This window comes from Oryctolagus cuniculus, chromosome 2 (genome assembly GCF_964237555.1).
Source record: "Oryctolagus cuniculus chromosome 2, mOryCun1.1, whole genome shotgun sequence".
In the NCBI taxonomy this organism is placed as follows: Eukaryota; Metazoa; Chordata; class Mammalia; order Lagomorpha; family Leporidae; genus Oryctolagus; species Oryctolagus cuniculus.
Genome location: NC_091433.1, coordinates 93012170 through 93033855, shown reverse-complemented (window position 1 = coordinate 93033855; position 21686 = coordinate 93012170). Strand labels below are relative to the sequence as shown.

General features: G+C 41.3%; 1 protein-coding gene across 3 annotated transcripts in view; it reads right to left on the bottom strand.

Moving 5' to 3' along the window:
* The window catches only part of HOOK3 (hook microtubule tethering protein 3), a 127148-nt gene that overhangs the window by 65858 nt on the left and 39604 nt on the right, over positions 1–21686 (bottom strand). For all 3 annotated transcript variants that reach the window (XM_002720760.5, XM_051832317.2, XM_051832316.2), the window contains exons 5-8: positions 21144–21276; positions 16575–16642; positions 7680–7742; positions 6341–6424 (exon numbers count right to left, since the gene is read on the bottom strand). In XM_002720760.5, the coding sequence (XP_002720806.1) occupies positions 6341–6424; positions 7680–7742; positions 16575–16642; positions 21144–21276 (348 nt within the window). The remainder of the gene's footprint in view (positions 1–6340; positions 6425–7679; positions 7743–16574; positions 16643–21143; positions 21277–21686) is intronic.

Genomic DNA, 21686 nt, shown 5'->3' with positions numbered 1-21686 from the left:
AACATTTGTCATCTGTGTTGAGAACATTCAAATTTCTCTTTTCTAGTTATTTCAAAATATACAATAAATTACTGTTAACTATATCCACCCTACTGTGCTACAAAACACTATAAATTAGTCCTCCTACCTAACTGTACTTTTGTACCTGTTAATAAACACCCGTCCTTTCCCAGCTCTGGTAAGCGCTGTCCCATCCTCTGCTTCAGTGAGGTCAATCATCGCTTCCACATCTGAGTGAGAACACATGGTACTTGCCTTTCTATGCCTGACTTATTTCACGTCCTCCAATTCCATCCATGATGCTGTACATGACAGAGTTTTACACTTCAGTGTGCCTAAGTACCATATTTTCTTTATGTACTCATCAGCTGATAGACACAGAGGCTGATTCCATGTTTTGGCTATTGTGAAAAGTGCTGCAATGAACACATGAGTGCAAACACCTCCTGAACACATTGATTGCAGTTCCTGCAGATGTAAGCCCAGCATTGAGACTGCTACATCATATGGCAATTCCATTTGTAGCTTTCTGATGAACCTCCCTCCATTCTCCATAATGCCTGAGCTAATTTACATTCCCACCAACACACGAGGAGAGTTTGCTCCCTTCTCTCCACATTGCCTGCACTGGATATTTTCTTTCTGTTTGACAAAGCCTTTTTAACTACAGTTTTCATTTGCATTTCTTTGAAGATCAGTGATAAACACTTTTTAATATACCTACTGGCTATTTATATGCTTTCTTTTGAGAAATGTCTACTCTAATTAGCATTTTAAAATCAGACTGCCTATATTATTATTTTGCTGCTGAGATCCTTGACTGTTCTGGATATTAATTCCCTATTGCGGCCAGTGCCGTGGCTCACTAGGCTAATCCTCCACCTGCGGCCCCGGGCACACCAGGTTCTAGTCCCGGTCGGGGCGCCGGATTCTGCCCCAGTTGCTCCTCTTACAGTCCAGCTCTCTGTGGCCCGGGAGTGCAGTGGAGGATGGTCCAAGTCCTTATGCCCTGAACCCGCAAGGGAGACCAGGAGAAGCTCCTGGCTTCGGATCGGTGCGGTGCGCCAGCCGCAGCGCACCGGCCGAGGTGGCCATTGCGGGGTGAACCAACGGCAAAGGAAGACCTTTCTCTCTGTCTCTCTCTCTGTCCACTCTGCCTGTCAAAAAAAAAAAAATTCCCTATTGCATGAATGGTAGTTTACAAATATTTTTCCCATTTTGTAGTTATCTCTGTCCATTGTTCTTTTTTTTTTTTTTTAAGATGTATTTATTTATTTGAAAGTCTGAGTTACACAGAGGAAGAGTTGGGAGAGGGAGAGGGAGAGGGAGAGAGAGAGACAGAGAGAGAGGTCTTCCATCTGCTGGTTCACTCCCCAGTTGGCCGCAAGGGTTGGAGCTGTGCCGATCTGAAGCCAGGAGCCAGGAGCTACTTCTGGGTCTCCCACATGGGTGCAGGGGCCCAAGGACTTGGGCCATCTTCTACTGTTTTTCCAGGCCATAGCAGAGAGCTGGATCAGAAGTAGAGCAGCCAGGTCTCGAACCGGAACCCATATGGGATGCCGGCACTGCAGGAGGTGGCTTTACCTGCTACGCCCCTGTCCATTCTTCTTTTGCTGTGCAGATAGTCTCTTTTATCTATTCTGCTATGCCTCTGAGGCTTACCCAGAGTATCTCTGCCCAGACAGAGCTCTTAACCAGCACCCCCTTGGCCCTTTCAATCTCAGGAACTGGAAACTCCAGCCTTCCAGCTGCTCAGCTGGCATCCCCAGCATCTTGCCCTCACTCCCAGATCAGACTGTCACAAAACATCACTGGTTTGACCTTCAAACATATTTTCACTTCTCAGCATCTCTACATCCTGGTCAAAGCCAACTTGATTTGTCTGGATTACTGCCATGGCCTCTAAATTGATTTGGGCCTTGCCTCCTTTCCGAACAGACCACCAGACTAACCTGCTCAAACCCCTCCAATGGCGTCCCATGTCACTCAAGGATGCTCTCACCAGGCTGATAATGCCTCGTCTGAGTTCCTCTTCCTTGGCTCTGTCTGCCCCCAACTCAGTTCTCCTGCCATCCTCCTCCAGCTGCCTCTTGAATATGCTAGGTTATATTCCCACCTCAGGGCCTTTGCACTTACCATGGCACTGCAATGGAACTGCAATGGAACTTATACTGCTCTTCCCCTGGATTCAGGGGGGTTTACGCCGCTAATCTCCTTGGGATTACTAACATGTCACCTCATGTAAATTTTAATTTAAAATTAATTCTTCCAGGGCCGACGCCATGAGGTAGCGGGTAAAACTGCCGCCTGCAGTGCCGGCATTCCATATGGGTGCTGGTTCAAGTTCTGGCTGTTCCTCTTCCAATCGTGCTCTCTGTCATGGCCTAGGAAAGCAGCAGAAGATGGCCCAAGTCCTTGGGCCCCTGCACCTGGATGGGAGACCCGGAAGAAGCTCCTGGCTCCTGGCTCCTGGCTTCAGATCAGCCCTGCTCTGGCTGTTGTAGCTATTTGGGGAGCGAACCACTGGATGGAAGACCTCTCTGCAACTCTGCCTTTCAAATAAATACATAAATAAATAAATAAATAAATAAATCCTTAAACCTATATTTTTATCTTCCTTACTGCCTGTCTTCACTACTAGAATGCAAATACCTTGGAAACAGGGATGTTTTATCTGTTTCTGTCTGTCTGTACTCTTGCCCTACCTTAATCTGTATTGTACCTACAGCAATTAAAACAGTACATGGTACTTAGCGGCTGCTTAGTAAATGTTACTAAACAACTTAATGAATCTGAAATGCCAGCTGTATAATTTGTCAATTTCCAAAACTGCATGAGTTTTTTTTTTTTTTTTTTTTGATTCCATGCCTCTAGTCTAATTCATTTCTGCTTTTTTCATCTGTCAAAAATATTAAAGGGAGAGAGGGTGGTGTCTGGCCTAGTAGTTAAACTGTCAGTCTAGGTGCTTGATTCTCACATCAGAGTAGCTGGGTTCAGTCCAGCTCCCCATTCTAGCTTTTTGCCAATTCAGACCCCGGAATGGCCCAAGTAGTTGGGCCCTTGCCACCCACATGGAAGAATTTGCTTGAGTTCCTAGCTTCCAGCTTTGGCTTGGCCCAGCCCTACCCACTGTGGGCATTTGGAGAGAACCAGCAGATGGAAGCTTTCTCAAACTAATTAAATATAAATTGTAAAGGTTTTAAATGTTAAAGACTCATTTCTATTACCGATTTCTAACTTCAATGGTATACTGGGCAGATAGCAAGCTTTTTTGGCATAAAAGACCATACAGTACATATTTTAAGACTGTGAGAGGTCTCTGTGGCAAGTACGCTAATCTGTAACTAGCATGGAAGCCAGATAATGTACAGCAAAGGGATGGGCGCAGCTGTACTTCATGAAACTTTTCAAAAACAGAAATGTAATTTCCCAACCCCATATGCTTAACTTTATTTTATTTTTAAGATTTATTTATTTTATTTGAAAGACAGAGTTAGCGGGGAGTTGCAAAGAAGTAGCGCAGCCAGGACTTCAGCTGGAGCTCATGTGGGATACCAGCGTTGCAGGCAGCAGCTTAACCCGCTGCACCCCAACACTGGCCCCACCATGTGCTGTGCTTTAATTTTTTATTATCAAAAATAATATTGGGGACAGTGTTGTGGCACAGTGGGTAAAGCCACCGCCTGCCATTCCAGCATCCCATAATGCTTCAAGTCCCAGCTGCTCCACTTCCAATCCAGCTCCCTGCTGATGGCCCAGGAACAGCAGCAGAGGATGGCACAGGTACTTGGGCCCCTGCACCCATGTGGAGACCTGGAAGAAGCTTTGGGCTCCTGGCTTTGGCTTGGCCTACCACTGGCTATTGTGGCCATTTGGTGAATCAAACAGCAGATGAAAGATCTGTCCATCCATTGTGGCAAAAAAAACAAAAAACAAAAAAAACAAAAAGTCCTACGTGAAGGATCTCTGTGAAAGAGACTCCAGTGGAAAGAAGGGGCCATCAAAGAAGGATGTACTTCTCTGAAGAGAAGAGATAACTTCCACTTTGCTTATGGCCTTGTCTAAATACTGACAGAGATTGTGAATTTAAAAGGCTTCCCTAGCCTTCACAGCTCATTTCAAGAGCCTCGGGTGACCACTGACATCGTACATAAGAGTGTTAATTGTTAAATTAATAACAGGAGTCACTGTGCACTTACTCCCCATGCAAGACCTCTGTCCGCAATGAGTTGTATTATGAGAATTAACTGTAAAACTAGTTCTGTGTGTGTGTGTGTGTGTGTGTGCAAATTGTTGAAATCTTTACTTAGCATAGAGTTGGTCTTCTGTGTATGAAGTTAACTGAAAATAAATCTTAATGGAGAATGGGACTGAGAATGGTAGAGGGAGGAGGAGGTGGAGTGGGAGGACAGGTATGGTGGGAAGAATCACTATATTCTTAAAGCTATACTTAGGAAATTTGTACTCATTAAATGAAAGGTTTCTTTGAGGGAAAAAAAGATTTGCCTCTCCCTTTCTATAAGTTTGACTTTCAAAAATAAATAAATGAATCTTTAAAAAAAAATAGTATTTATATCTTGCTTGTAAAAATAATGAATGTATTATTGTAACTTAGGATTTGTGCATACATAAATTCTAAAATCTGAAAAGTAATTCATAGCTCTTACATTATGACTATGTAAATATTATTTCCTATATGACCCAAGAAGCATTTTATGATGACACTTCCTTTCATATGCATCCTGTGTGATGACCAAATTCTCTGCTTTTCCATGGAAAATGCTTCTCATAGCATAAACTGAACTGTGTGCGTGTGTATACACATACACATATATTCCAGCTTTCAAGAACATCAGTGCATGACCAATTATGTCTTGTGTGTACCTACAACCACTTCCTCCACTCCCTGTATTTGGAAGTAAATTCTAGACAAACAATCTTATTTCTTAGTTTTATCTATTTGTGAGAGACTTCTCTGACTTCATTTTATTGCTTTTTTATTTTCACAATTCTGTTTTTAACTTACTTAAGTGTTTCTTGATCTCTAACTTTTCATTCTTAAAATAGCATTTGGTCCTTATTTTACAGTTGTACTATCTTTTTTGAGGGTTTTAAATAGATTTAAAACAAAAATCTCTCCTACTCCCTCAAATTTCTCTACTTCCTCAAGCCTACTTTTCTGTTTATTTGATCCTTTTCTCTTCATAAAGCAGGTTTTCCTGACATTTAAGAACTAAGTCAGGGAACAGACACTTGGCACAGCAATCGGGATGCTGCTCAGGACACCTGTATACCATCTCAGAAGCCTAGGTTCGAGTCCCGGCTTGGTTTTGGATCCTGCTTCCTGCCACTGTGCACCCTGAGAGGCAGAAGATGATGGCTCAAAATGCTCAGATGCCAGCCACTCATGTAGGAAACCTGAATGGAGTGCCTGACCCCTGGCTTTGGCCTGTCCTAGCCCCAGCTGTTGTGGGCATTTGGGAAGTGAACCAGCAGATCTTTGTCTCTCAGCCTTTCAAATAAAAATAAATAAATAAATAAAAGACTTACTCAGTAGCAAGAGTAACTGGAAACCCTTCAATTCAAGGCTGATCCACAAGACGTTGGCCACTACATAAAGCAGGGATGCAGAAAGGCCAAATCGAAGGGACCTTCCTTACCCTGCAATGCCAATACCACTCTATTCTCTCTACACTTCCACTTGTGGAATTTCTTTACTGATCTGGAACCTGTCTGTAGCTGTGCCTGTCTGTAGATGACACAGCTGAGGGCCTGACTCATGTATACAACATCTCTGACGAGAACAGCTCCCTTCACCCCTCTCTGAGTGTTCCTGGTCACTGCACTCACGGCTCCTTTCAGCTAGTCAACACTTCTGCAACTGTCTTTTGGGTTTTAGAGGTTCGTGAAGACTGGCAGTATGCTGGAGCTGGCTACAGACAAGCTGACTGTTAAATATTCAAGAGCCTTGAGGTTGGCTCTTAAACCGGTAACTCAAAATCAGCCATTGTGAGGCTATTAATAAAGAAACTGGCAAACACTACAAATCCAGGCCTTAAAAACCATCCCCACTCTCCTGAGAGCCGATTTACTAGAATACTACAAAGACTCATCTGTGGTGCCATCCCTCCTCTCCTCTCCTTTTCTGTGGGTTTATGCCACTTTAATTCATTTACCATGAACTTAATGGGTTACAGAGAGGAAATGAACGCTCTGTACAGCTCGCTGCCTTTCCCCAGAAGCTTGCTTCCCTTCTCCGGGGCTGCCTCACCGTCAAGCTGCACTGCAGGGCACACACAGCACGTGTGGCGGCACGTTTCAGACACAACAGATCTCTTACCTGCATATCCAGTTCATGGCACCTCTGAGCAATTTCTTCCTTTGCTGACAAAGCCTCATTCAGTTCCTCTGTAGTTTTCTTCAACTAGTTAAAAATAAAGAGATAAGTATTTCAATAGGAAGTGGCAACAATTAATAGCTACATATGTACAAAATACAACTAAAACATCTCCCCCTTTTTTGGTTGGTGGGAGATGGTGCAAGGAAAGTCAAGAACTCCTCTGAAAGGGTCCAAAGAACCCAGTTTTGAATTTCCTTGAGTCCTACGTCTCGCTTTCTCTGTCTTTTTAATTTGACTTGTCCCTTTGCCAGGTTTTCTTACGTATCTTTTATCTGGATTACTTGGTTCTTGGCAATATTGATTATTCAATAGGTGAGAAACTTTACCTTGGTAAAGTATGATGTACTAGAGTAACAGGGATTTCAAACTGCAAAAATAAACAGCTAGTACATTTCAACACAAGATTTATAGTCATAGCAAATCTTTATGGTTATCCATACAACACCATTTTTAAGAAAATATTTTTGTCATTCTGATTCTCAATATAAACCAAGCATTCCCTGGTTGTGACTTATCACATAAACTCTAAGTTAGCAATACATGAAAAAAATGATTAAAAGCTCTGCATTTCATGTAACCAAAGGTGGTGTTTAATTTTTTTTAATTTTAATTAGTTTTAACGGACTGAATGTGGGTTGTAAATACAATTCTTTATTTTTTATTTACTTGAGAGGTACAGTCAGAGATTTTTATTAAGAGGCAATGTTTAAAATTACAAAATAGCTTTTCTATTAAAAGTATAAAAAATACTGCAGAATTCCTGAAGTGTGTGTGTGTATGTATGTGTGTATATATATATACACACATACATATACACACACACACACACACACACACACTTCCTTAGAGTGTTCACCACTTCACAAATATGAAAGGTAAGGCAGGGGGAGATATCTTCAGTTGGAGAATATGGTAAAATCCTTGAAATAAATAAACTGGAAGAATAAATGCATGCCCTTTTCCAGGAATGCAACTATTGTGTTAAATTAGCATACAGATATTACTAACAGAAAAGAATGAGTAGAAAACAGGAATTAAAAATTAAAGACGTTATTTTAAGAGAGTTATGCAAGAGTACTTCCAATACAATTTATAAATTCAATTATAAATGTATAAACTATCCATTAGCAAGTACCTTAAGTTCCTACTTTTTACATAGAATGTAAAATGTTATACCAATGCATTCCATAAATACTTTTAACTGAAATACCCTTCTCATTAATGGCTGAAGTTTATACTTTTCATCTCTGCATGAACAGAAATAATGCAAGCTTTATACCTGGCGATCAAGGTCTACGTAGGCATCATTCCCAGCAGACACAGGAGATTCTTTACTCATCAGCTGAAATTAAGAGTCAGATGATTAGAACTACAAGGCAAAGAAGACATTCTACATGATTACTCACACAATAAAGTGAACACCCAGCCTAATGATTCTGAGTCTGCCCTTTCTTTCACCATGCCAAGATAATGCCATCATTTAAAATCAGAGGTCTAGGGCAAGTGTTTAGCCCAGTGATTAAGATGCCTTGTGTCCCAAATTGGAATTTCTGGTTCAATTCCCAGCTCCTGCTCTTGCCTGCAGCTCTCTTTCAATTCAGACCCTAGGAAACAGTGGTGATGGTGTAAGTTATCGGGCTCCTGCCACCCTTGTGGGAAATTTGGACTGGATTCTTGGCTCCTGGCTTCTATGCAGCCCAGTCCAGGCCACTATAAATATTCTGGCGGAAGTGAACAAGATGGGTACTCTCTCTGTACCTTGCAAATAAAAAAAAATTAATTAGGTGCCTCTCAAGTCCCTATAAAAATGTTAGTCATAGGGTTAACTTTGAAAAAGAAACAGAATAAAAAAATAAAATTAAAGTTCAGATTCTGGTGCTCATTTTCATTCTAAGCCTAGTCCTACGAATCAAGTATAATTTATTCTTATCACTAGAAAGACAAGCTGTTAAAAATGTGGCTATTTAAAAAAAAATCAACTTCATAAAAATAGCAAGTAAACACATGAAAAGATGCTAAACATCGTAAGTTGTTAATGAATACCAATTCAAAACCACAATAACATTTCAGACTCACTAATGATGCCTATAATAAAAAATATGGACAATAACAAGATATGCAAAAACAAAAGAACTGCTCACTGCAGGTGGGAATGTAAAATGGTACAGTTACTGTAGAAACAAACTGGTGGTGATTTAAAAGGTTCAACACAGAATGACCGCATGACCCAGCAATCTATTTCTAGATACAGATGCTCCTTGACTTATGATAGGGTTACATCCCGCTAAGCCCATCATAAATTGGAAATATCATAAGCCAAAATGCATTTAGTCTGCTTGGCTTGCAGAACATCCTAGCTCAGCAACACTGCACACTCCATGATCACGGGGCTGATAGGGGACTGCTGGGACCCACATCATGAGACAGTAGCATACCACTTATTGCTAGCCTGGGAAAAGATCAAAATGCAAAATCTGACGTGCAGTTTCTAGTGAACGCGTATCACTTAGGCACCATCATAAAGTCAAAATAGATCTTAAATTGAACCACCATCTAAATCAACCATCCATATAGGTGTCCCAGCAAAAAAATTAGTGTGCCCATGTTCACAGCAATGTTGTTCACAATAGCCAACAGGTATAAATAATGGAAATGGCCACCAACTAATGAAAGGATAAACAAAATGTGGTACACTTATGCTATGGAATGTTGTCCAGCAATAAAAAGGAACAAAATGCTGATACATACTACCATAAACCTTAAAAATACACTAAATCAAAGAAACCAAACATAAACTCTACATATTGTATAACTCATTAAAGGAAATATCCAGCATAGGTACAACCATAGACACAGAAAACTACAAGTTGCCAGGTGCAGGAGGGAAGAGGAAATGTACAGTAATTGCCTCGTAGGTACTGGGGTTCTTTTGGGTGCAGAACAAGTTCTAAACTACGTCGGGGTGACATTCATACAACACTGCGAATGTAATAAACATCACCAATGGCAAATCTTATGTCATATGTACTTCACTGCGTTAACAACAACAATAACAAAGTCATCTGACTCTATATGGAAACTAAAATTTAGAAAACAAACAAAAGAAAAAACAAATGTCTGTGTGGATCAGCATTTACTTGTTAAACTCCTTATGTGGTGAAGGTGTAGTAAGCCTTTTTACTGTAATGTAAATTTAAAAGGTTACCTCAAAAACTAAAAAGAAAAAGGGAGAAGGAAGGCGGGTGCGAGGGAGAAGGGGAGGGGTAAAGGAAGAAGGGAATATCATTATGTTCTTTCTATCTACAAAGCACATTGAATCTGCTAAAAACTAATTAAAACTGGGCCAGCACTGTGGCATAGCAGATAAAGTGTTGCAGCACTGGCATCCTATACGGACACTAGTTTGTGTCCAGCTGCTCCTCTTCCAGTCCAGCTCTCTGCTATCATCTGGGAGAGCAGTGGAAGATTACCTAAGTCCTTAGGCCCCTGCACCCACATGGGAGACCTGGAAGAAGCTCCTGGCTCCTGGCTTCAGATAGGCCCAGCTCCAGCTGTTGTGGTCATTTAGAGAGTGACCTAGCAAGTGGAAGACCTTTCTCTCTGTCTCTCTCTGTGTCTCTAACTCTGCCTCTAAAATATATAAATAAATCTTTTAAAAAAATTAAAAATAAAAATAAAATATGTACATACATTTATTCACAAGTAGAATAAAACATTCGTTGTAATTGAAAAAATCAGAGTCAGTAGTACCAGAATAAAAACATAATGTGCCTTAAGGAAAAAAAGACCTTTTTTTAAAAGATTAATTTTTATTCATTTGAAAGGCAGAGTTACAGAAAGAAAGAGCGAGACAGAGAGAGACAATCTTCTACCCACTGTTTCATTCTCCAAATGGCTCCAATGGCTAGGGCTGAGCCATACTGAAGCCAGGAGCTTCTTTGGGGTCTCCTATGTGGGTGCAGGGCCTAAAAGACTTAGGCCATTTTCTGCTGCTTTCCTACGCACATTAGCATGGAGCTGGATCTGTAGTGGGGCAGCTGGGACTCCAACTGGCATCCATATGGGATGCTGGAGTAGCAGGCAGCAACATTACCCACTATGCCATAACATCAGCCCCCAAAAGGGTTATTTTACAAAAGGCCTTTCTCAATCCCACAAATCGATCCTGATGACCCCTTGCCCTCCTCCCAGGTCCAGTGAGTCACTACATATAATCAATTTTCAAACCTGTCTACTTCCACCTCAACTATCATAACCTAGTTCAGGCTTCCATCACTGGATAATACTAAAGTCTCTCAGTTGGCCTCCTTTCCTCTAGCCTTGTTTTCCTGTGCTATGGTTTGGATGTTGAGTGTCTCCCAAAGGCCCCTATGTGAAGGCTTGGTCCCCAGGTAGTGCTGCTGGAGGCAGTGGAACCTTTGGGAGGTCCTTGGATCACTCACAGCATGCATCTCTTGGAAGGGATTGTGGAAGCCACTCTCCCTCTGACATCCTGTTTGGCACTGTAAGCTCCACTAGCCATGATGTGCTACCATTCTGCACCCTTACCGAGGCCTCACATCCAAAACTGTGCAGGAAACAATCCTGCTCTCTTTATACATCAGCTGCCTCAGGTATTTCACTGCAATGATGCAAACCTAACTAGTACATGTTCTAATCCACACTTTCCATTGCAGATTTTCTCAAACATGGACCTCAATGTATTTTCTCCTTAGAATCTACTCACTGGGGCCGGTGCCACGGCTCACTAGGCTAATCCTCTGCCTGTGGTGCTGGCACACCGGGTTCTAGTCCTGGTTGGGGCGCCGGATTCTGTCCCAGTTGCTCCTCTTCCAGTCCAGCTCTCTGCTGTGGCCCGGGAAGGCAGTGGAGGATGGCCCAGGTGCTTGGGCCCTGCACCTGCATGGGAGACCAGGAGGAAGCACCTGGCTCCTGGCTTCAGATCAGCGCAGCGCACCGGCCACGATGCGCCAGCCATAGTAGCCACTTGGGGGATGAACCAACGGAAAAAGGAAGACCTTTCTCTCTCTCCTTCTCTCTCTCCTTCTCTCTCACTGTCTAACTCTGCCTGTCAAAAAATTTAAAAAATAATAATAAAAAATTAAAAGAATCTACTCATTGGTTTCCAAAACTACAATTCTTAAGAAAACTGCCCAATGTTCTGATCATCTTACATTTCCAATTTCACCTCTGAGCCCCTTCTACATCACAATGTTTGCCACAGGCACTTTCCTTTCAATGCCCCCAACATCTTGCAGGTCTCTTGCCTTCTCTTGCCTCTGGCCTCCAAAACAGCTTTTACACCTTCCTTCCGTCAACTCATCCTCCAGTGCTCAGCCCCTCTTCCTTTGTGAAACTGTACCTAATGGCCCACGCCAAGTTGGACACTCCTTTTAAATTCCCCCATATTTTTCTCACCATGGCACTTTTCATACTGATTTAAATCACTTGTTTAACCATGTCTCCTGTGAGACTGACACTCTGAGACGAGAGACCACATCAGGGCTGCTCTCAGTTGTATCCCTAGTGTCCACTACATTGCCTGGTGCATACTGGTTGTTCAGTAAGTAGCTGTTAAATGAATTAAAAGAACATACACAGAACAGATACATAATCTATTTTTAAAATCTAATTGGGATTTTGTTTTGTATCCAATTTTATAGTTTTATTCCCTTGAAATTAAAAAGATTTCCCCTCTGCTGTAAGATACCCTTTTAACCTTTTTATCAGCTATATAAATATTTCATTAGGTGGAGGTTCCATAATTTAAATGCTAGCTCATCGACATATACATTTTCCACATTTCTGTTACCATGAAATAATCATACACATTGTTAAATCTAATCTTGGTCAGAATTTTAAAATAATTCTCTGGGTTAGATTCATAGAGTGAAAATCATTTGACCACACATTTTTATTTTTAAAAAATGCAGTGTTACAGATGTGAAGGTACTTCAAAAATTTTGTGGAAAAATGGATTTAAGGGGCTGGTGCTGTGACTTAGTAGATTAAGCCTCCAGCTGCAGCGCTGGTATGCCATATGGGCACTGATTTATGTCCCAGCTGCTCCACTTCTGATCCACTTCTCTACTAGTGCCTGGCAAAGCAGCAACAGATGGCCCAAGTGCTTTGGCCTCTGCACCCACATGGGAGACCAGGAAGAAGCTCCAGGCTCCTGGATTTGGATCAGCCCAGCTCCGGTCGTTGTGGCCATTTGGGGAGTGAACCAGCAGGTGGAAGACCTCTCTCTGACTCCCTCTCTATAACTCTGCCTCTCAAATAAATAAATAAATCTTTTTTAAAAAGATGGATTTAATGTATTGTTACAACATTTTTTGAAATCTATATAGTATTTTCTCTATGAAAATCTGAAGGTCCCTCATAGAATAACTATTATAGAAAAATTTGAAAACAAAAGAGTAAAGACCATTTATTAATTTGGAGAGAAAGAGTTAACATTTTAGCATGTTTGTTTTCATTCAATTGTTAACAGAAATGGGACTGTAACTGTTCATTTATTTTGTACCCTACATTTTTCTTAAGTAAATATCTCCCACGTCATTAAATATTTTTAAAATATACTTTAATGTCTACATAATATTTCAATTTATTAATATATCATTTACCTATCCATTCCTCTATTGCTAGGTTGTCAGGCTACCTGCAACGTTTCAGTACTAGGAAGATAATGAGATAGTAAATCATCTCGAGGTGACAGAGCACAGTCATTACAGGATCTGGATTCAGACTGCTCAGATGTGAGTTCTGACTGCCTCTGCTTCTTATTAACTTGAACAAGTTACTAAAAGTCTCTATGCTTCAGTTTCCTGTTATAAAATGGGGACAACAACACATACCTCAAAGGAGTATGGCAAATTCTGTTCATATATTCTAAAACTGTGGTAAAATATACGTTACACACTATTTGCTGCTTCTAGATAGAAATTCAGAGGCATTCACTACAACTGCAATGACTCTTAAATAGGTCATCAGATGCACACTGCTTAGTCTCAGCACTATCTGTAATAGAATAGAGGCTATACAATCTCTTATCACTGCTATCATTATATATCCTTGTTTTTCACATTTCTTTATGACAGATCCCTAAAAGTGGAATACCAGGATCCGTGCAGCTAGGAGAACCAGTACCCCGTTTTTAGTGCCCCCTTTTCCTTTTTCATGCTCTTGCTTGGAAGTAAAATCCTTAAATGTTGGCTGGATCTGTGACTGCTGAGAATGAACACTGCACCTCCTGTTCTCCCTTTGTGGCCATGCAGTAACATCTGGCAAAGGGGAATGAGTCAGAGGACACTGATAATTCTTCTTTCAATTCTTCTTGCTGGCTGGAACTGTGAGTGTGCTAGATGGAGCTTGAGTAGACAGAGCTAAACCAATAGATGGGAGAATTGTGCAATAGGACGGTACAGACCTTAGGTCTATCATCTTAAAAGAAACCTGGGAGATGGTGTGGTGTGGCAGTTTAAGCTGCCACTTTTGATGTGGCATATCCATATCAGGGGGCCCGTTCGAGTCCTGGCTCCTCTGCTTGTGATCCAGCTTCCCGCTAATGTGCCTGTGGGGCAGTGGATGACAGCCCGAAGTACTTGGGTTCCTGCCACTCACATGGCAGACCCAGATGGAGTTCCTGACTGTTGGAGGGCTTTGGAGATAGAACCAGCAGGTCTCTTTCCCTCTATCTCCGTCACTGTTTCTTTTTTGGGGGGTTCCTAATGACTATCAAGCTTTCCACAACCACCAGGACCTGGCAAGAACAAATTAAACTTTGGGTAGTAGCTGTGATTTTGATATTTTAACACTCATGATAAATCTAATCTCATGTGAGAGGGTATAAAAGCTTTACAAGATACACTAGTTTACATTCCCACCATCAACTGCTGATTGCCAAACTCATTTTCTTTTTTTAACAGTTTTGTAATTTTTTGAAAAGTCCTGTGTAATTAAAAATTTGGCTGTCTGGTGTCTCCAGTTCTTGGGAAGTGGTCTCTATATCTTCCCCATTCCACTGACTGAAGTGTTTTTGCTATCCACACCCCTGCACAGTTTACACTAAGGAGATGACTCTAGGTGGGGGCTGTGATGCAGCAAGACCAATCAGGTGATTAGAAAGCTGGGGCTTTGAGATACCTGACATCAGCCTGATCATGAAGGGAGGAGGAAGTGGGGAGGGACCCTTGAAATCTGCAACCTGAAGGCTAATGTTTCCACCAGTCCTACTCCTACTAAGTGATCAAATCCTAATAAAGATTATGTACATAAAAGCACAGGTGAGTTTTTCTGGTGGCAATGTTTTGTGTACTGTCATATGCTGATGTGCTGGGAATTGACATGTCCTGATTCCATGGGGAAAGAACAACAGAAATGGATTCGGGACCATATCTGATCTAATCCATGCATGTTTTGCCTTAACAAAAACAATTCAGAAGCTTACTTACTTCAAATATATACACTTGCTCAAAAATCTCATGGAGAACAGAAAAAATTTATTTTAGTGCAAACAATTTTTGAAATTCATGCATATTAATATAGGATTCCTTCCACTGCTCTTGTGACTGAAACATTCTTGGGGCTGGCACTGTGGTGTAGCAGGTAAAGCCACTGCCTGCAGTGCTGGCCTCTCATATGGGCACCAGTTTGAGACTTGGCTGCTCCTCTTCTGATCCAGCTCTCTGCTATGGCCTGGGAAAGCAGTGGAAGATGGCCCAAGTCCTTGGGCTCCTGCACCCAAGTGGGAGACCCGAAGAACCTCCTGGCTCCTAGCTTGGGATCAGCTCAGCTCCAACCATTGTGGCCATTTGGGGAGTGAATCAGCAGATGGAAGATATCTCTCTCACTCTCTGCCTCTTCCTCTCTGTAGCTCTGCCTTTCAAATAAATAAATAAATATTTAAAAAGAAAGCATTCTCACATCCTGAGATTGACCAAATATTAGACTGTATTTATTCTTACTTTAAAATATATATTTGTAGGGGGCTGGTGCTGTGGTGTAGCAGGTTAGGCAGCTATCTGCAACACCGGCATCCCATATGGGCACTAGATCAGGTCTCGGCTGCTCCACTTCCAATCCAGCTCCCTGCTAATATGCCTGGAAAAAGCAGTGGAAGATGGCCCAAATGTTTGGGTCCCTGACACCCACATGGGAGATCCAGATAAAGCTCCTGGCTTTTCATTGTGGCCATCTTGGGGAGTGAACCAGCAGACAGAAGATCTCTCTCTCTCTCTGCCTCTTTCTGTAATTCTTTCAAATAAATAAATAAACCAACCTTTTTTTTAAAAAAAAAAAAAAAAATGTGTTTGTACAGGGAATGAGCATGTGCACATGAAGTGTGTTCCCTAGATGTTCACAAAGGGTCCCAGCATGAGCATTAGCAAGAAGTTGGAACGTGAATCCAGATTCAGTCTTAACCACTAGGCCAAAGGCCCAACTCTATTCTTTCTTTCTGGTGTTATGTTTTATATTTAAAATAATGATTCACCCAGGCATTGCTCTGGTATGTTTACAGGTGAAAACCCATTTTCTGTCAAGCAAGAAACCAACAGTTAAATGTGAGGTAGACTGCTGGATTAATTTATTACTACCTTATTATTAGTATTATTTTTTAGTGGCTTAAGGAATTAGCCTACTATTCCTGGTTCATTAAGAGCACCTAAAAAAATTAGGAATAGTTATATCTGTACCTGTAAAATAAATGCTTAAGATTTTTAAAAAATTAAGACAAGCTCTATCACAAATGTAAAGAAAATAGTTTCCTTAAAGTAAGTAGGAGAATCTTTCCTTAAAATTTTTCTTTGGGGCCAGCATTGTGGTAAAGCTACATCTTGTGATGTCGGCATCCCATATGGGTGCCAGCTTGTGTCCTGGCTGCTCCACTTCTAATCCAGCTCCCTGCTGATGGCCTGGGGAAGCAGTGGAAGATGGCCCATGTATGTGGGTGCCTGTCACCCATAAGGGAGACCCAGATGAAGCTCCTGGCTTTGGCATAGTTCAGCTTTTGCAGCCTTCTGGGGAGTGAACCAGTAGGTGGAAAGATCTCTTTCTGTCTCTTTCTATCTCTCTGTAACTCTTTCAAATAAACAATCTTTAATAATTTTTTTTTTTTTTTTTTTTGCCTATTCCTTTAACTTTTCCAAACTGTAGGCACAAAGCTTCAACATACCTCCTGAATGGCTGTCATGACAACGTGCTGCACAGACTCCTCCATCATCATAATGGCTTGGATGTACTCTGAAAACAAGAACAATCTGGAATGTCACTGTTCAAGTCAAAGACAGTAAAGGGAGTAAAGGTTACTGCTCCAAAATCCTTAGAAGTGCTTTCCTATACTCTGATTCTTCCTAGGAATCCCATGTGTCAGCTACAGAAAGGCTAAGAAGCACAGTCTTCCTCTTTCCCAAGATAACTTTTTCACTAGTCCTTATAAAGTTTGAGGCAACAGTGCAAGGTCCTGGGTTGTAGCATCAGCATGAATATGTGTCTGTGTGAAACAGGAAAATGGTAGAGGCCAAAGCACGATGGAAAAGACTCCATACTACTTTCAAAAACCTAAAAATTATCTTTCACATTATTTTTTACTACACAGAAACAACTCCTAATTCTTGTGCTTTATTCTTATTTGACACTGAAGTACTGACTTGTGTATAATTCTTATCTTAATATTTTCTACTACAGAAAAAAAAATGAAACTGAGCATTTCTTAGGACAAATAATTGGGAATTTAAGGTAGATACTAACATCAGAGTTAAACAAACACTAAATCTTGGGTTTTAAAGTAATGTCCCATAACTCAAACAAGCTAAAGCAGCAACCTCATCTTTACCACAGCCAAGAGAAAGATCTTTCAGCTGACAGTGGTAATGAGGCTGCAAACTCTAAGTTCTTGCCTTCTAAAAAAGTTCTGGGGGGCCAGCACTGTGGCACAGCAGGTTAAAGCTCCAGCCTACAGAACTGGCATCCCATATGGGATTGGTTCAAGGCCTGGCTGCTCCACTTCTGACCCAGCTCCCTGCTAATGTGCCTGGGAAAGCAGCAGAGGATGGCCCAAGTGCTTGGGCCCCTGAACCCACATGGAAGACCTGGAGAAGACCCTGGCTCCTGACTCCTGGCTTCAGAGAGGCTCAGCTCTGGTTGTTGTGGCCATCTGGGGAGCGAACAAGCAGATGGAAGACCTCTCTCTGTCTCTACCTCTCTCTGTAACTCTGTCTTTCAAATAAATAAATCTTTAAAAAACAAAAAGTTCTGGAAGTAGTTTTCAATATTTCCAGTCTAAACAGTGGATGACAAAAGCGACATTAAGCATAGAAAAGTCAATAGGTCAGGTGGATGCCTACAAATAAGGTAGGCATGTTTTCATCAGAAACATTTAAAAGAGTGAATCAATCTTAGCCTCAATTGTTTCTTTGACCCCATACATCCAAAAAACAGACATACAAAAATCTGCTCACTCCTCAAAGTATTACACAAAGGGATCTTACGGTGAAATCAAGAAGATATTTGTGTATTTGGAATGCCAAACTGCAATCCTCTGCCTGCTAACTTGCTTAAAACAAGAGGCTATTTTTACAACACTATTAAATTATGACACTCTGGTTGTTAATGCCAAAACTTTTAGTTTATCAAAAACTGTTTTTAAGGAAACATCATAAGGATACTTACGCTCAATCAAGTGTTTGGTTACATGTTTAAATACACACAAAATAACTAAATCACAGGCTTTGTTCTTACGCCAACAGCAGGAATATATCATAACTCAATAATATTTGGTCAAAAATAATTTTTTAGTTTGGTTTCAATTGCTCATTTAGTTTTATTAATAAAGATCACCCTATGAGTGCTGGAATATAGCAAGGGAGTGCTTGGAGATATCTGTTCAATGTACCAAACACGGAAGTCACAGGCTACAGAGAAAACTAATATGACTAGGATGACTAAATAGCCCTCAAAATAAAAACTGTGAACATGGAAGAGAAGAAGCAGTGGCACTGGTAATGGGGAAGGGAAATCTGATGACAACCTACTAGATGTGAAGACAGTAACAGTGGAAGAAAGGCAGAAAGTTAGTAAGGTGTGAGAGGGGAAGCGTTAGTTAAGAAGCGGTGTTGCCACGTCAAGGCCCTTCCCCGCGAACACCGTAAAATGCTAAATGACAAAATGATGATGAGAACTACGTTATTCAAAAAAATTTACAGATCTTTAAAGTTCAGAATAAATTATATGTAACTACTGATGCACATCTATGAGACAATGCTGTAGGCTATGATATGCTATGTAAGGGAGCTTATTGTGAGATCTTGGCTGTCCAAAATTTACATCACAATTTAGTACAAAGTATATTAAGTTTAAATATGGAAAAAAACATGGATTTTTGTCCTCACCTAGACTCTCACAAGTAAGAAATCTTGGGCAAGTCAGGTAATACTAATGAACCCAGTTTCCTAAGCTATAAAAAGTATTTTTTGTCATCAGTGCCTAGTGAAGTATCAGAATGAAAGCAGACACTAAGTAAATATTATCGTCAGTGTGTCTTCTACTACTAATCTTTGCCTTTTCAAATTTACCACCATTTTATTTGTTCCAATTGGAAAAGTCAGAGAGCAAAGACAGACATTTCTGTATTGAGTCAATGTCGTCAGCAGCTGTTCCTCACTGCTAATAGGAAACATGGGAACATGCAGCTGTGCATTTGCATGAACTTATAGACTACAAAGCAAACATACAGTTTCATTCAACCTTCACATCTGCCAGATTTTGCCTCCACATTTTGCAAACAAGGAAACAATGCTGAATGTCTTGTCCAAAGTTAGGTAGTAAGCCCACAGCCACTTCTCTAAGGTTTGTATTTTAAGCATCCCATGAATACCCAGTGACAGCTAATTCTTAATTTAGAAACTTATTTGATTCTTAGCCTCCACTGTGTTCCTGAGAGTAGACACACCCTAGATCTGCATAATCTGCAGAAGAGATGCTACCTCCTGCTCCCTCGACATTTCTACAATTCCATGGGGAAAACTAAATGTAGGTGTTGTCAGAGAAGCCCAATAGATCAATTGTGCTGTTTTTCATGGAATATGGTAGCAGGTATCATCTTATGTCTTTTCTTAGTGCTGTTTGGCATTAAATAGAAGGGTTAGCCAACTCTTCACAGCCATACACTTCCATGTATTAAGGAGATAACCAGAAGTTGATGAATTTCATGATACATAGGAAATCATTATCTGATATAAAGTACTATAATTTACCATTCACCTTAAAATCAAAACAATGTACAGATTTAATCTACTTTTAAATCTTCTTATGTATATCACTCTTCTAATCTTTGACAGAAAACCTGTTAAGACATTTTAGTAATATACAATAATCAAATGTAGAAAATATTAATTCTTGAGGCAAATTAATATGCAAACAAAATTTACTATAAGACCATGACATGGTAAAATCTAAAAAGAATGAAGCTAGAAAGAAACATTGTTTAGGCCAGCGCCGCAGCTCACTAGGCTAATCCTCCACCTAGCGGCGCCGGCACACCGGGTTCTAGTCCCGGTCGGGGCACCGGATTCTGTCCCGGTTGCTCCTCTTCCAGGCCAGCCCTCTGCTGTGGCCAGGGAGTGCAGTGGAGGATGGCCCAAGTACTTGGGCCCTGCACCCCATGGGAGACCAGGAAAAGCACCTGGCTCCTGGCTCCTGCCATCGGATCAGCGCGGTGCGCTGGCCGCAGCGGCCATTGGAGGGTGAACCAACGGCAAAGGAAGACCTTTCTCTCTGTCTCTCTCTCTCACTGTCCACTCTGCCTGTCAAAAAAAAAAAAAAAAAAAAAAAAAAAAAAAAAAAAAAAAGAAACATTGTTTAAAACATTGTTTAAAAAATTTTGAATCAGAGACCAGTAAATCTAGTCATACCATCAAGAAAACAATGGTGACTATGATTAAATTTATGACAAAAGGGGACCAGGCACTGTGGCCCAGGGTAGGATAAGCTGCCACTTGCAGCACAAGACTCCCGTATGGGTGCTGGTCCAAGTCTTGGCTGCTCCACTTCCAATCCAGTTCCCTGATAATATGCCTGGGAAAGCAGTAGATAGCCTGAGTGATTTGGCCCCTATATCCACATGGGAGATGTGGAAGAAACTCCTGCCTTCTGGCTTCAGCCCGGCCCAGCCCCGGCTGTTGTGGCCATCTGGGGAGTGAATCAGTGGGTGAAAGTCTCCCTCTCTCTATAACTCTGCCTTTCAAATAAATAAAATAAATTTTAAAACATTTATCACAAGAACATCAAGGGGCTGGCATTGTGGTATATAGCAGGTTATGCTGCCACTTGTGACGCTGGCATCCCACATGGGTGCCAGTTCAAGTCCCAGTTATTCCTCTTCCAAACTGGCTCCCTGCTAATGCGCCTGGGAAAGCAGTGGAGGATGGCCCAGGTACGTGGGAGACCCAGAAAAAGGTCCTGGTTCTTGGTTTTGGCCTGGCCCAGCCACAGGCATTGCAGCCATTTGGGGAGTAAACCAGTAGATGGAAGGTCGGTCTCTCTCTCTCTCTCTCTCTCTCTCTCTCTCTCTCTCTGTAATTCTACCTTTCAAATAAAAAATAAATCTTAAGTAAATAAATAAATAAAAAGACTAAGAAACCAAGGGAAAATGGCATTCTTTGAGGGTGATTGATGTATGAAATACACACTCTATATTGCTTTCCTGAATTATTTTAAATGCATATGCTAACTTCAAATAAATTACCTTGCTTCTGTTCACAGTTCACAGCACAGCCTAAAATGAGTTGCAGCATCCTCCCGAGCTCGGCTGCGTCAGAATGCTCCCCAACAAGGGTCACGTCAGGAAGAGTGAAGTCATTAATCTGCTGTCCTAGGATCTGAACGGAGATAAAGAGATTACAGTTGCACTTACATTTATATGTCTAATGAAATGTCTGACAGAGATTAGTCTGTTATCACCAGATAACTCTGCTAAGAACAGAGCTAATGTGTCAGTCTCATGCTCAGCTTCTACTTTTTGCAGCTCGTACCTAAATTTTAACTATCTGGAGTCATCTGCTGTGTGTTACATACACTGAGCAAAGAGAATGAGAACTACTGATCCTTCTCCTTTTCCAAGAAGGACTGGACACATGCACTCTAAAGGAGCTGGAGCGAGAAGCACTGAACTGGAGTACCAGAAAGCTCAGGCTGAAACTTCATGGGGCCAGCAATGTAAAAAGTGGGCGAGGCTGCCACAATGCAATGCTGGCACCACATATGAACACCAGTTTGAGTTCTGGCTGCT